Source organism: Sceloporus occidentalis, unplaced genomic scaffold, assembly GCF_023333645.1.
Source record: "Sceloporus occidentalis isolate IW3139 unplaced genomic scaffold, rSceOcc1.0.p SCAF_20, whole genome shotgun sequence".
Classification (NCBI taxonomy): Eukaryota; Metazoa; Chordata; class Lepidosauria; order Squamata; family Phrynosomatidae; genus Sceloporus; species Sceloporus occidentalis.
Genome location: NW_028317000.1, coordinates 14,802,911 through 14,814,960, shown reverse-complemented (window position 1 = coordinate 14,814,960; position 12,050 = coordinate 14,802,911). Strand labels below are relative to the sequence as shown.

The 12,050-nt window shown below is 48.2% G+C and overlaps 1 protein-coding gene across 1 annotated transcript; it reads left to right on the top strand.

Moving 5' to 3' along the window:
* Nucleotides 1-1,513: 1,513 nt before the first annotated feature.
* GPHA2 (glycoprotein hormone subunit alpha 2) lies at nucleotides 1,514-11,764 on the top strand. The gene is made up of 4 exons (XM_089483615.1): nucleotides 1,514-1,891; nucleotides 2,393-2,500; nucleotides 4,051-4,235; nucleotides 4,785-11,764. Exons 2-4 carry the CDS (start codon nucleotides 2,407-2,409, stop codon nucleotides 4,884-4,886), a joined length of 381 nt encoding a protein of 126 aa, XP_089339741.1. The 5' UTR covers nucleotides 1,514-1,891; nucleotides 2,393-2,406; the 3' UTR covers nucleotides 4,887-11,764.
* Nucleotides 11,765-12,050: the final 286 nt, after the last annotated feature.

The following is a 12,050-nucleotide window of genomic DNA, read 5'->3' as shown; positions in this document are numbered from 1 at the left end:
CTGAAAACCACTGCAGCACATTGCAGAGTTAGCAAAAACTGGAGAGGGCTCCTTTCATGAGAGCCATAATGGTTTGACTATGACTCTGGAAACCAAGGTTCGGTTCCTTGCTCGGCCATGGAAACCCTCTTTGGATAAGTCACACTCTCTCAGCCACAGGGGATGGCAATGGCAACCTGGCCATCGGCCACTAGATAAATTCATGCATTTATAAATCCATCAGTGCAAGGGCACCACTAGACAGGATGGCGATGGAGGAGTATCTTCAGTCTCAGAGACGGGACGCTGCTTTGTCACTCACACAAAATAGCAAAAATCAAAGTTTGCTTTTGGGGATTTATACCTTTTGGGAATATTTCCGAGCCAGGGATGGCTGAATCCGTTGATAAAGAATCTGTCGGTATGGAGGGCAGACTGTATTTTAACATATATAAATAAATTCCCAAAAGCAAACCCTTGATTTTGCCATTTTATATAAGGGACACCATTTTACTATCCATTGTATTTCATGGGACTTGAGCGTCTGCAGATTTTGGTATCCATAAGGGGTCCTGGAACCAAACCCTAGCGGATACAATTGCCCCCCCCCCCCCATTATAAATTCCAAAAACAAACCATGATTTTGCCATTTTATATAAGGGGCACCATTTTATTATAAGTGGAAGAGCTTGGAACCGTTGGAAATGACAGTTGGAAGGTTGGAGAGTTGGGAAGGGCAGAAATGGACCCCATTTTACTCTCCATTGTATTTCATGGGACTTGAGCATCTACTATATATTCCAAAAAGTAAACTATGATTTTGCCATTTTATATAAGGGGCACCATTTTATGATGCCACCGGATTTAACAGGACGTGAGCATTTATGGGGTTTTGGTACCCACGAGGAACCAAATCTCAGCGGACACCAAGGACCCATATTGCACCTTCCAAAATATTATTTCATTCTTCCAAAATTTCAACGGGACACACATGTGGCCCAGCAAGATCAAAAGGAGAAAAGCAGTTCATCATGGGGGGTGAACAGACAAGTGCGGAGAGGCTGTAACAAGTTTGCTTTGGCTTTAGCCCCCTGGGAAGGGCAAGGCTCTGATCTCCTCTCCTCCTCCCCAGCTGACTTAACTGGGAGCAAACTCCTTTTAATCCAGTTTGCAGCCATTGAAGTCAGATGAGGATAAAAGTGGAGGAAAGTGATCAAGAGAGAGAAATTTGGGACATTTTGGAAAGAGATGGGAAAAATGGGAGAGCTTGGAACCATTGGAAAAGACAGTTGGAAGGCTAGACAGTTAGAAGACTGGACGGTTGGAAGACTGGACGGTTGACCAGGGCACCAGAGCTCTCTGGAAGAGGAGGCTAAATGCTCCACGAAACTACACCTTTAAAGACATCTACAGCTTTGAGCCATGATAGTTAAAGCAGTGTCAACCAAGTTTACGTATTTCTGGTAGTGCAGATCAGACTTGGGAGCTTTCATATGGGTAACATTTTGCCTTCTCTGCCAGGGAGAGTGATTTGCCTAAGGTCACCGATGGGCTTTGGTGGCTGAACGGGGATTTGAACCCTGGCCTCCAGGGCCTTAGTCCAACACTCAGACCATGACAGCTTAAAAAATATGCCACAGTTTCCTAACTGTGGATGTCTTGTAAAGTTGGCTCGAAGTGGGGAGAGTTTCTGGTTGCAAGGAGAGACTATAAAGTGTGGCTGTTTGCTTTCCAAAAGATGTGGGTGGGGAGATGGAGACGATGGAAACTCACCAGGGCCGGGCCCAAAAAAAGGAGAGGCGCCCACCTGGGCTAGAAATACCTGGGGAAGAAGGGAAAGGCAGGCAGAGCGGCTACGGGAGCCTTTGGGAGGAACTTTGGGAGAGCTGAAATACATCTCCAAATTTGCTGGGTAAGTCAGGTACGTCAGGTGCGTCAGTAGGGATGTGTGGGGAACAGGGACCACACCATGCCAGGGCTGAATGCTACGGGATCCTGGGATTTGCAGTTTGCTGTGGCGCCAGAGCTCTCTGCGAGAGGAGGCAGACGGTCTCACAAAGCTACAAATCCCAGAAATCCATTGCATTGCAGTGAACAAGGTGCGTTATTTCTTCTCAAGTTCTTCCAGTTAGACAGGGGAAAGGAGGCACTGGCAGGTATTAAGTCTTTTAGGCACACTGAGAGCACAAGGTTCGAGTTATGTCAACATTTCTTCCAATCCCACCTTGCGAGGACAGGATTTAAGAGACAACTGGGCCTACAAATGCCAGTTTTCCCCCGACATACCTGGGTCTCTTGGCACATCTATAGCCAGCCCACTAAACCTTTGTGCGACTCTGAATTTGTGGTTTTGTATTTAGACATGGCTGTGTTGCATCGTACCTTTGCAAACATGGGATTGTTGTCTTTTCAGAGTCTCCAGAGGCAATGGTGGCCTTCATCCATGCTGTTGTCCTCTCTTTCCTGCTGGCTACTGGCGGACGGAGCTACGAAGCCGCTGGACTTGGTTGCCACCTTCGCTGTAAGTTTTGCAGATTTGGGGGTGAGAGGGAGTTGGATCTCAGGGTGCGTCTACATTGTTGAAATAATGCTGTTTGAGACCTCTTTAAGTGCTGTGGCTCCGTCCTATGGAAACCTAGGATCTGTGGTTTTACAACACTCTTCTCTGCCCAAGAGCGAGGACTGCTCACCAAACTACAAATCCCACGATCCTGTAGCATGGAGCCATAGCAGTCAAAGTGGTGCCAAGATGCTTTATTTCTACAGTGCAGACGCATCATTAATTGCAACGCAAGCAAAGAGGGAGTTTCCTCCGCCACAAACGACGGAGCCTCTTTCTCTGTTGTGTGCCTTCAAGTCATTTCTGACTAATGGCGACTCTAAGGACCAAGGGGTTTCCTTGGCAAGATCGCCCACTGGCTTGCCATGGCTGAGTGGGGGATTCGAACCCTGCTCCATTGCTCCAACTACTACACCACAGTGGATCTGGAAGTCTTCCCAAAGAGGCTGGGGATGCTCTCGCTGAACATGCTGCATTGAGCATTGGGTTGGACTGGATGCCTTTCCAGCGCTGTGATGCTATGATGGCAAAGGCAGCAATCTAGCTTTGCAAATGCTGGCTTTATGGTCCACAGCCCTCTCCCTCTGACATTTCGCCGCCAGCTCTGAGGCTTTTAAAAAGGGCTTTTCATTATTATTATTTTTTACTGGAACAGTTTCAAAAGGGCACTTTAAACCTCGCGCAAAAGGCCGCTTTGATCTCCATTTTAAATAATTCAAAACATATTTCTTTGGAGCGAGGATTTCTCATTGCAATGGCTCTGCTCTAGGGGCCGGTCCATTTCCAGACACAATCGTAAGCGATGACATTTATTGCTATGGTGCCCCTTCGCTTCCGAGGCTGCGTCCGCACTGAAGAAATCATCCGGTTTGACCCCGCTTTCGCTGCGCACGGCCCCATGCTAGGGAATTGTGGAAATGGTAGTTTGGCGAGACATTTGGCCTTTTCCGTCAGGGAAAACAAACTGCAAATCCTAGGATTCCATTCCAGGGAATCATTGCTCCTTTTGGGGATGTATTATTATTTCCTACAGTAAATAACTCCAGCTTGCAAAATGGAAAAGCATTATGAGGATACTGGGTTTACTGGTGGGAGATTAATGAATGTGAGCGGGGAATTTTCGCCTCCTTGAGTCCCTATATTGGGAGAAAGGTGGGATATAAATAAAGGTTAATAATAATAATAATAATAATAATATAAGATAATAATAATAATTTTCCAAGCACAATTTTCCAGCCCAATAACAGACTCTGAACCCCGGCATACAACTGACTTCAAGGTTTTGAAGCAAGGCCATCTCTGGCTGCTGTCACACTGCATAATTAACATAGTTTGACACCACTTTAACTATGGAATCCTGGGATTTTGTAGTTTGTTCTGGCCCCAGAGCTCTCCAAAATGTCTCACGAAGCTGCCGATCCCGGAAAGCCATAGCATGCAGCCACGGTGGTGTCAAAATGGTTTCTTCCTGTCGTGTAGATGCAGCCTCTGTTTGTCTCCTTCCTCCCCAGCCTTCAATGTAACCATCAAGAGCGACCGCCGCGGGACGTGCCGCAACACCCACACCCTCCAGGCCTGCGTCGGCTATTGCGAGTCCAGCGCCTTCCCTTCCAAGTACTCTGTCCTCTTGGCCAGTGGCTTCCAGCACAACGTCACCTCCGTGTCCCAGTGCTGCACCATCACCAAAATGCAAAAGGTGAGCGTTGGCATCAGTGGCACCAAACCTGGGATCTGTAGTTTTGCAAGATCCTGCGCCTTCTCTGCCCAACGGCGCTGGTGCCTCACCAAGTCCCAGGATTCTGCAGCATGGAGCCGCGGTGGTTAAAGTGGCATCAGACGGCATTATTTCTATAGCGTAGAAATAACAGCACAGTGTTATCTGCAAGAGGCCTGTCAAAAGTCCAAAAAGTCAGTTAGGTAGAGAAATGAGTGGATAGTGAATATATGCATTTTTAAAAAATCTGCTATATGGAAATAATTTAGTTTTATATTGGAATTATTCAAGAATTGATGATAAAATGATTGTGTGGATAGATAGATAGATTTTAAAAAACCCAGTATCAATCCAATCCAAAAATATAGCTGTATTAGTTTGTCAAATTGGTATGTAGAGAGATCCTGTCACACCTTGGAGACTCAAAGGTCTCTCTATAAGATCTCTCTACATACCAATACCAATATTAAAGTGATTTAATAGCCAGGAAAGCCACGCGGTCTCTCTTACTTGTCCATCCTTCTCTTCCAGGTCAAGGTGCGGCTGCGTTGTGGGGAGAGCTGGCGCGAGACCGTGGAGATCTTCACCGCCAAGGCCTGCCAATGCGACATGTGCCGCCTCTCCAGATATTAGCAGGTTGGCACGACCGGTCCCTGCGCCAATGCTTGCAAGCTTCGGGTACCAACCTTTGCCACTATAACTTTGCCAGCCTCTTCTTCCTTTCCCCAATTCCACCTCCGTTGAGGTTGCAAACTTGGTTTTGGCTGCTCCGGATACCAGAGCAAGAAAAGCAATGGATTCAGATTATGCACACACGCACAAAAGATGACATCTAAACTTTAGGAAGAGCTTCTGGAATGCAAGAGCTGTTTGGGGCCTCATTCCCACTACTTTTTAAACTGGATAATGATTTGGTTTGAACGGGTTCAAATGATCCTGGTTTCCACTTGAATCGAATTACTGAAGTGGTTTGGCGAGGGGGGCTATGGCTAGACCCATTTAACCCGTGTCTTTTTGACACAGGTGTTTTTCCGCATCTTTTTGGATAAATCAATTCTGCGCAAGTGTGCAAACCAGATGCGGGGATCGGAATCAGTTTAAATTTGCCCTTCGGCCAGCTGGAGCGGGTCTATTTTGAACCAATTTGTTCGTAAATGGGAACCATAAGAGGGTTATTTTACAGGGGGGGAATGCAATTGGGGCAAATGTAGTGGGAACCATGCTCCGCTGTCGAATCAGTCCATCGATTCGGATCACAAACCGATTTATTTGTAAGTGGGAATGAGGCCTGGATGGACTTTCCCGGAGGGTGGTGGGCTTTCCTTCTGTGTTGTGGTTGTGTGCCTTCAAGCAGTTTCCGAGGGGTCATTCACACATTGTTGTTGTTTTTAAGTGGATGCAAGCAAAACGTCAGGAATAAACTCTTCTAGGACATGGCCCCATAGTCTGAAAAACCCACAAAAAATAATGGATGCTGGCCATGAAAGCCTTAGACTCTTTTAGTTCCCTTGCTCACATCCGCCAGCATTCAAATTAACACCGAGTCGACTGTATTCAAAACCTGTCCAAGGCATGCAGAGTTTAATCCTGAACTAACCTGGGTCTATTTTGCATCAGTTAGTCACACTGGCGAAAATGTGAATCTTTTTTTTTAAACTTGGGGTAAAAGCCTGGTATTGATTATCCCGGCGTAAGTGGTTTTTTGGCACCTTCCCCCCCAAAAAACTGCATGTGAACAACAGAGATTCATGCCAGATTTATTCTGGATTATTTTCACCGTGTGAATAACCCTAGAGATATGTCTTAAGGCAAACCTATCAGGGGTTTTCTTGGCAGAATTTATTCTGAGGTGCAATTGCCCACAAGTTAGAGAAAAACCTATTGTCAATCAATCAATCAATCAAACAATCAACCAACCACATTTATCGTACACAATATATATGTATGTATGTATAGGTGGGGTAAAACAATAATAAGTAGAGGGCACATTAAAATATCCCAGTAGATATGAATTGAAAAGCTAGATGAAACAGTAAAAAACCCCTTCCTGGGTTGGAGGAACTCTCAGAGGTGCCAGTCATGATGGCAATTCTGTTCCTTGCCTTGCAGGGCTGGAGGGAAGTGGGTCTCCTTTGGCCTCTTCCTTCTGGAGAACCTATGGGAGGGAGGAACCGCAAACAGGGCGTTTAGTGGGATGGGTCGCACAACTCCTCTTTGGCCAGATAAGCCGGCCGATGGGAATGCTTTTGGACCTTTCTTCACGAAGACGGAGGGGAAACTGAATTGATTTATAGTACTGTATTTATACAATGCTTTGTTGGTTTTAATTTGCTTGGTTTCTTGGTTTCTTGGACTTCTGCGTAGCCCTTGGACGGCTGGCATCCCCTGGAATTTGCAAACCGATTTCTTAGGCTTCTCCTCAGTGGTTGGACAACCACCATCTCTTGTTATAGATCACGTCACAAACTGGGTGCTTCCTTAAGGTATTTCTTTTGAAGCTGGACAGATGCCGTGCCCTGGTCAATGACTGGCCAGGGTTTTGGTTTGGGAATAGTCTGGCGTACTTCCTGTATCTCGTCCTTCACCCTGATTTTAAAGTCATTCAGGTCTTCCAATGCATAGGTCAATCCCTCTACATACCCCAGGACTTTGCGCAGCTTGCCTTGGACCAGGCACGTAAAGTCGTCCAGCTCTTGTGATATGTGGACCAACCTGTGTGCATAGTCCTGATGGTCCACAGGGTTGAGGGACCAGAGAGAGGGGGGCACCTGGGAGGTGGAGGCGCCCGTTTCCCTGCCAGTCCCCATCTCTCCTGTCCTCCTCGCTCTACCAATTTTAAGTGCTGGGAGAAATGTTGTATAAAAATGTACAGATAGCCTTCCACATTCATGGGGGATCCATTCTGGTGATCCCCGCAAATTTGAAATTTTGAATTCAAAACTTTGAATTTGAAATGGCAGGCCCCTTGCTTGCTCCCAGGGCAAAGATAGGCTGCAGGGGTGTGAGTGCAAAAGATGCAGGTAAGGAGAGAAGGGATGGAAAGGAGCAGGGAAGGGTGGAGGAAGGAGAGGACTTGAAGGCCCGCTGAAGTATTTAAAATTGCTATTTCCACCCACTGTAGCATTGGAAGCATTGGCAGCGCTGTTGACCCCAGGCTTCGGGGGAACATCCTAGCTTTTGAAATTAACAGGAAGGGTTCCCAATGCTCCCCCATTCTAATTTGTGGTGGTACTAAGTCCTGAAGTGGCCGCCTCACTCGCCATGCGCTGACTGGAGGAGAAGGGCCCTGAGCTGGAACAAGGTTGGTTTCCACTGGGCCTGAGGGTGGATGGGTTGGTGAGATCTGCATAGAACCAGATTCAGGTGGGCATTCAGGAGAAATGATGTATCCTGGTGGAGGTAGAAGGCTTGGCTGGTGAGGCGACGCGAGGGCACTGGCAAGGATGGAGTTTCCAAATGGCGTCTGTCCATGCTGCTAGTGCTGCTGCATCTGGCCAAGTTGCTATTCCTGCCTACCTCTGCCTTCAGGGGAACAGCCTTGCCCTGGATAGTAACAGCAAGGGTTCCCACTCCTTGGGTCATGAAACATTAGGTCCAATCTACTTATAAGTTTAAGGACCTTAGAGGACAGGTGAAAGTTTCCACATCTAATATCATTTGTGCAAGGATGGAGCCTTACGTTTCAAGTTCTCCAAATTCAGTTTGCTCCTGTGTTTCTTTCCTCTAACATCTGGTCCAGTTTTTCCAACGGACTGTAAATATTCCCTCCTCCTCCCGTGCCCCTTTCTCTCTTTGTTGCTGTCTCTCCTTCAGGTTAGGGTCCTTCCGTGTGTTGTTGGGAGGAGCCGCAGATGGTTGTCTTTCAGACAGACACTGCATGCCATAAATGCCCATCATTCCCATTGCAAAGAGGCTGGGATGGGAAGGTATTGGCTGGGTTTCCAAATGGCGCCTGCCCGTGGTGGCGGTAGCGGTGGGTCTGGCCAGGTTGCTATTCCTGCCCACCTCTGCCTTCGGGGGAACAGCCTTGCTTTGGATATTGACAGCTGACGCTCTGTTTCTGTGGATCCTTATTTTGGCTCTCCTGCTTTGTGAGCCAGGCTCTTTCCTCCTCCTTCCTTGCCTCCTCTTCTCTGCTCTGCTGGAACTCCTGAAGCTCACAGTCCAGGAATCTAGAAGGGAATCTAGGAGGAGAGAGGCATCCAAGAGAGACCTCTGACCTTTCTTTAATCTCTCTCTTGATGCTGGTTACGAAGTCTTCAAGGCCTTCCGGTATGTAGGTGACTCCCTCTCCATAGCCCAGGACTTTTCGCACCTTGCCTTGGACCATGCATGAAGAATCAGTACACTAGATGCAGATCAACCTATGTGCATATTCCTGATGGTCCACAGGGTTGAGGGGCCCGTGAGAGGGGGGCACCTGGGAGGTGGAGGCGCCCGTTTCCCTGCCAGTCCCCATCTCTCCTGCCCCCCTCGCTCTACCAGTTTTAAGGGCTGGGAGAAGTGTAGTATAAATTAGGAGAGCAATCCCTCCAAATTCATGGGGGATCCATTCTGGTGATCCCTGCGAATTCAACATTTTGAATTTGAAATTTTGAATTTGAAATGGCAGGCCCCTTGTTTGCTCCCAGGGCAAAGATAGACTGAGTCCCTTCTCCAACTTCCTCTTCATTTTAGCCACTCTCTCCTCTTCCTTGCCTCCACAACGTCCAGGGTAGTTCTCTCAATGGTTCCAGGTTTCTCTGTAGACAAGTGGAGGTGGATCTCATCTGAGTCTTCATTGAGGAGAGGGCTCAGAAAATCATGTAGCCTTGCCTTGTTTGGTGGAGAAGTGTGGCCTCATCCATAGGTCCAGCGGAGCTAGAAGGCATGGATGATGGGAAGATGGAAGGTCACCAGCTGGGCTCCAGAACAGGACCTGTGGCTGTGGATCTCACCAGGTTGCTATTCCCACCCACTGTAATGTTGAAAGCATTGGCAGCGCTGTTGACTTCAGGCTTCGGGGGAACATCCTAGCTTTTGAAATTAACAGGAAGGGTTCCCAATGCTCCCCCGTCCTAATTTGTGGTGGTACTAAGTCCTGAAGCAGTCACCTAACTCACCATGTGCTGACTGGAGAAGAAGGGCCCTGAGGTAGAATAAGGGTGATGCTGGTTTCCGCTGGGCCTGAGGGTAGACAGGTTGGTGAGATCCACATAGAACCAGATTCGGGTGGCCATTCAGGAGAAATGATGTATCCTGGTGGAGGTAGAAGGCTTGGCTGGTGAGGCGATGCGAGGGCACTGGCAAGGATGGAGGCTTACGTTTCAAGTTCTACAAAATTTAGTCTCTGCGCTCCAACATGTTGCCCATTTTTTCCAACGGATTGTAAATATTCCCTCCTCTTCCTGTGCCTCTTTCTCTCTTTATTGCTGTTTCTCCTTCAGGTTAGGATCATAGAATTCCAGCTCTTGTATCATCTGCAAGTACTTCAGGCAATATTTTCCCCACACAGACAATGAATTGCGTCTAGTCCCATCGTGGCCATGCCCAAGAAGCTAAGATAACAGAGCACTGGCTGGGACTCCAAACAGTGGATCTGGCCAGTTGCCATTCCTGCCCACGTCTGCCTTTGGAGGAACAGCCTTGCCTCAGATATTAACTTAGGCAGTGCTAGATATTGAAGCGGCCATCTCACGCCAGGCGCTGTCCGCAGGAGGACAGCCCTGAGTGGAACAGGGGCGGTGTTAGATTCTGGAGCAAGGCAGATGTTGATGGTGGGGATCCTTGCCCGCCTCTGTCTCCAGATGAAGAGCCTTGCCTTCAAAATAAGCAGCAAGGATTACCAATCTTCTTGTGTTGTAATTTGTGGTTGTACTAAGTACTGAAGCGACTGCCTCACTCACCATGCACTGACCGGAAAAGGTTGATGCTATGTTGGGATTGACCAAAGGCCCTGCCCTATCCTCTTTCACTAGTATTTCTCTGCCTTGGAAGACCCATTTGATCCACTTGAGTCCTTCTTTGTTCTTCCTTTTCTCCTCCTTCCATGCCTCTTTCTCTCTTTGCGCACCTCTTTCTCTCTCCTTTGATGGAACTCATCTCCTGGTCTCGCCAATAGTCTAAGAGGAGAGAGAGGAAAAGCCGTACCTCTTTCATTTGGCACTCAGCATGGCATATCGGCTCCTCCATGCGCCCCTCTTGGACACCAGAGTTAACAAGATGATGCTCATTATGCCTACCCAGTAGGACATCCAGGAGCAGGTCTTTCTGTAGGTTCACTTCCTTGGACTGCCTGCTCAGCTGAGACCTCCAACTCTTTCTCCTTTGTGTTCATTTCTGCTCTTTATATGTCTCCTTCTCTATTCTTCATTGGAACTCTTTCAGCTCCTGATCCTTCCAAAGCAAGAGGGACTCTTTCATTTGGCACTCAGCACGGCACATTGCCTCCTCCATATTCCATCTTTCTTCTCTCCATCTTGCTTCTCCTTTGCTCACCTAGCACCGATCTCCCAAACGCAGCATTGGTCGCCATGCGCTGACCAGAGGAGAGGGGCCCTGAGGTGGAACAGGATTGATGCTGGATTATGGAAGAGATTTAGATGGTGGGGAGCACTAAAAGGGCCCTGCTTTCCCCCTCTGTGTCCACCTCTGTGATCAGCCTGGTCACCATGGACCTCTGAATCTTCCCTTTTGTTTCTTTACTTCTCCTTCCATGCCTCCTTCTCTCTCTTTGGCTGGGACCTCTTTTGCTTCTGGTAATCCAGGAGGAGAGAGGCTTCCAAGAGAGGAGCACTGAGGCCCTGCACAGGTGCCATTCCCTGGTCAACAACTTTGCAGGCTTGCTTTCTCGGCCTTCTTCATGTTCCGTGGCCAGCTACCATGTCCTGGCCACCAATTTTGTAGACTTGCTTTCTTGGCCTTCCTCTTGGCCTTCCTCCTTCCATGCCTCCTTCTCTCTCTTTGGCTGGGACCTCTTTTGCTCTGGTAATCCAGGAGGAGAGAGGCTTCCAAGAGAGGAGCACTGAGGCTTGGTCTTCTCTGGAAGAAGGCATGACTGGTGTTAAGACTGGAGGGCAGCCAGCAACTTCATTTTCTCCTTCATGGCTCTTGCTTAGAGAGCATGGCTCTGTTCTACTCATTATATGCCTCCTCTTCTCGCCTCTGCTGGAACCCCTGACATTCACGGTGCCTTTGGGAATCTAGGAGGAGAGAGGCATCCAAGAGAGGCCTCTGAGGTGCATCCTGAACGATGCCCATGTCTATTGAAGGAAATGGCTTTGTATGGTCTATTAGGCAGTCCAAACACAGCGAACCATAGTGTTAGAATCCTGATGTATTCTATCAGATGTATTGAAACTGTGGATGCTAGGAGGATGGGTTGCGCTTTGGCTAGGCTTTAGCTATAGTGATATGTAGTGCTAGGCTGGACCAGGTGTGGACTATCTGGTATCCTTGAAGATCTGACTTGCAGAGGCTGGGAATGCAGTTTCGTTTCTGTGAGAAGAGCAGCTCAGGGAAAAGGAATGGAGGATGGGAACTAGTGAGGGGGAGGAGGGGTCCAGTTGCACGGGCTTTTGCTAGGGGTCAGGGGTGGGGCAGGGGGGGATTTATGCATTGGTTTGGCTGGGAGGGGTCAGTCTCAGCTAAGAAGCTGAGTGATGTGGAATTGCTGATTCTGGAACTATCAATAAAGTGCTGCTGATTAATCAATCAAGCCGACTGGTTGATTGTCCCAGATTCTGGTCTCGCACTCTGACACATAGGGCATAGATGGTGATGTTCAACCACACCAACACCGATGGCATGGCCAGCCAC

Bases quoted from the DNA above. Each gene is read 5' to 3' on its own strand.
- GPHA2 (XM_089483615.1), top strand. From the start codon at position 2,407: ATGGTGGCCTTCATCCATGCTGTTGTCCTCTCTTTCCTGCTGGCTACT. The intron at 2,501-4,050 runs GTAAGTTTTGCA...CTTCCTCCCCAG, and splicing joins ACTTGGTTGCCACCTTCGCT to CCTTCAATGTAACCATCAAG. The intron at 4,236-4,784 runs GTGAGCGTTGGC...CTTCTCTTCCAG, and splicing joins CCATCACCAAAATGCAAAAG to GTCAAGGTGCGGCTGCGTTG.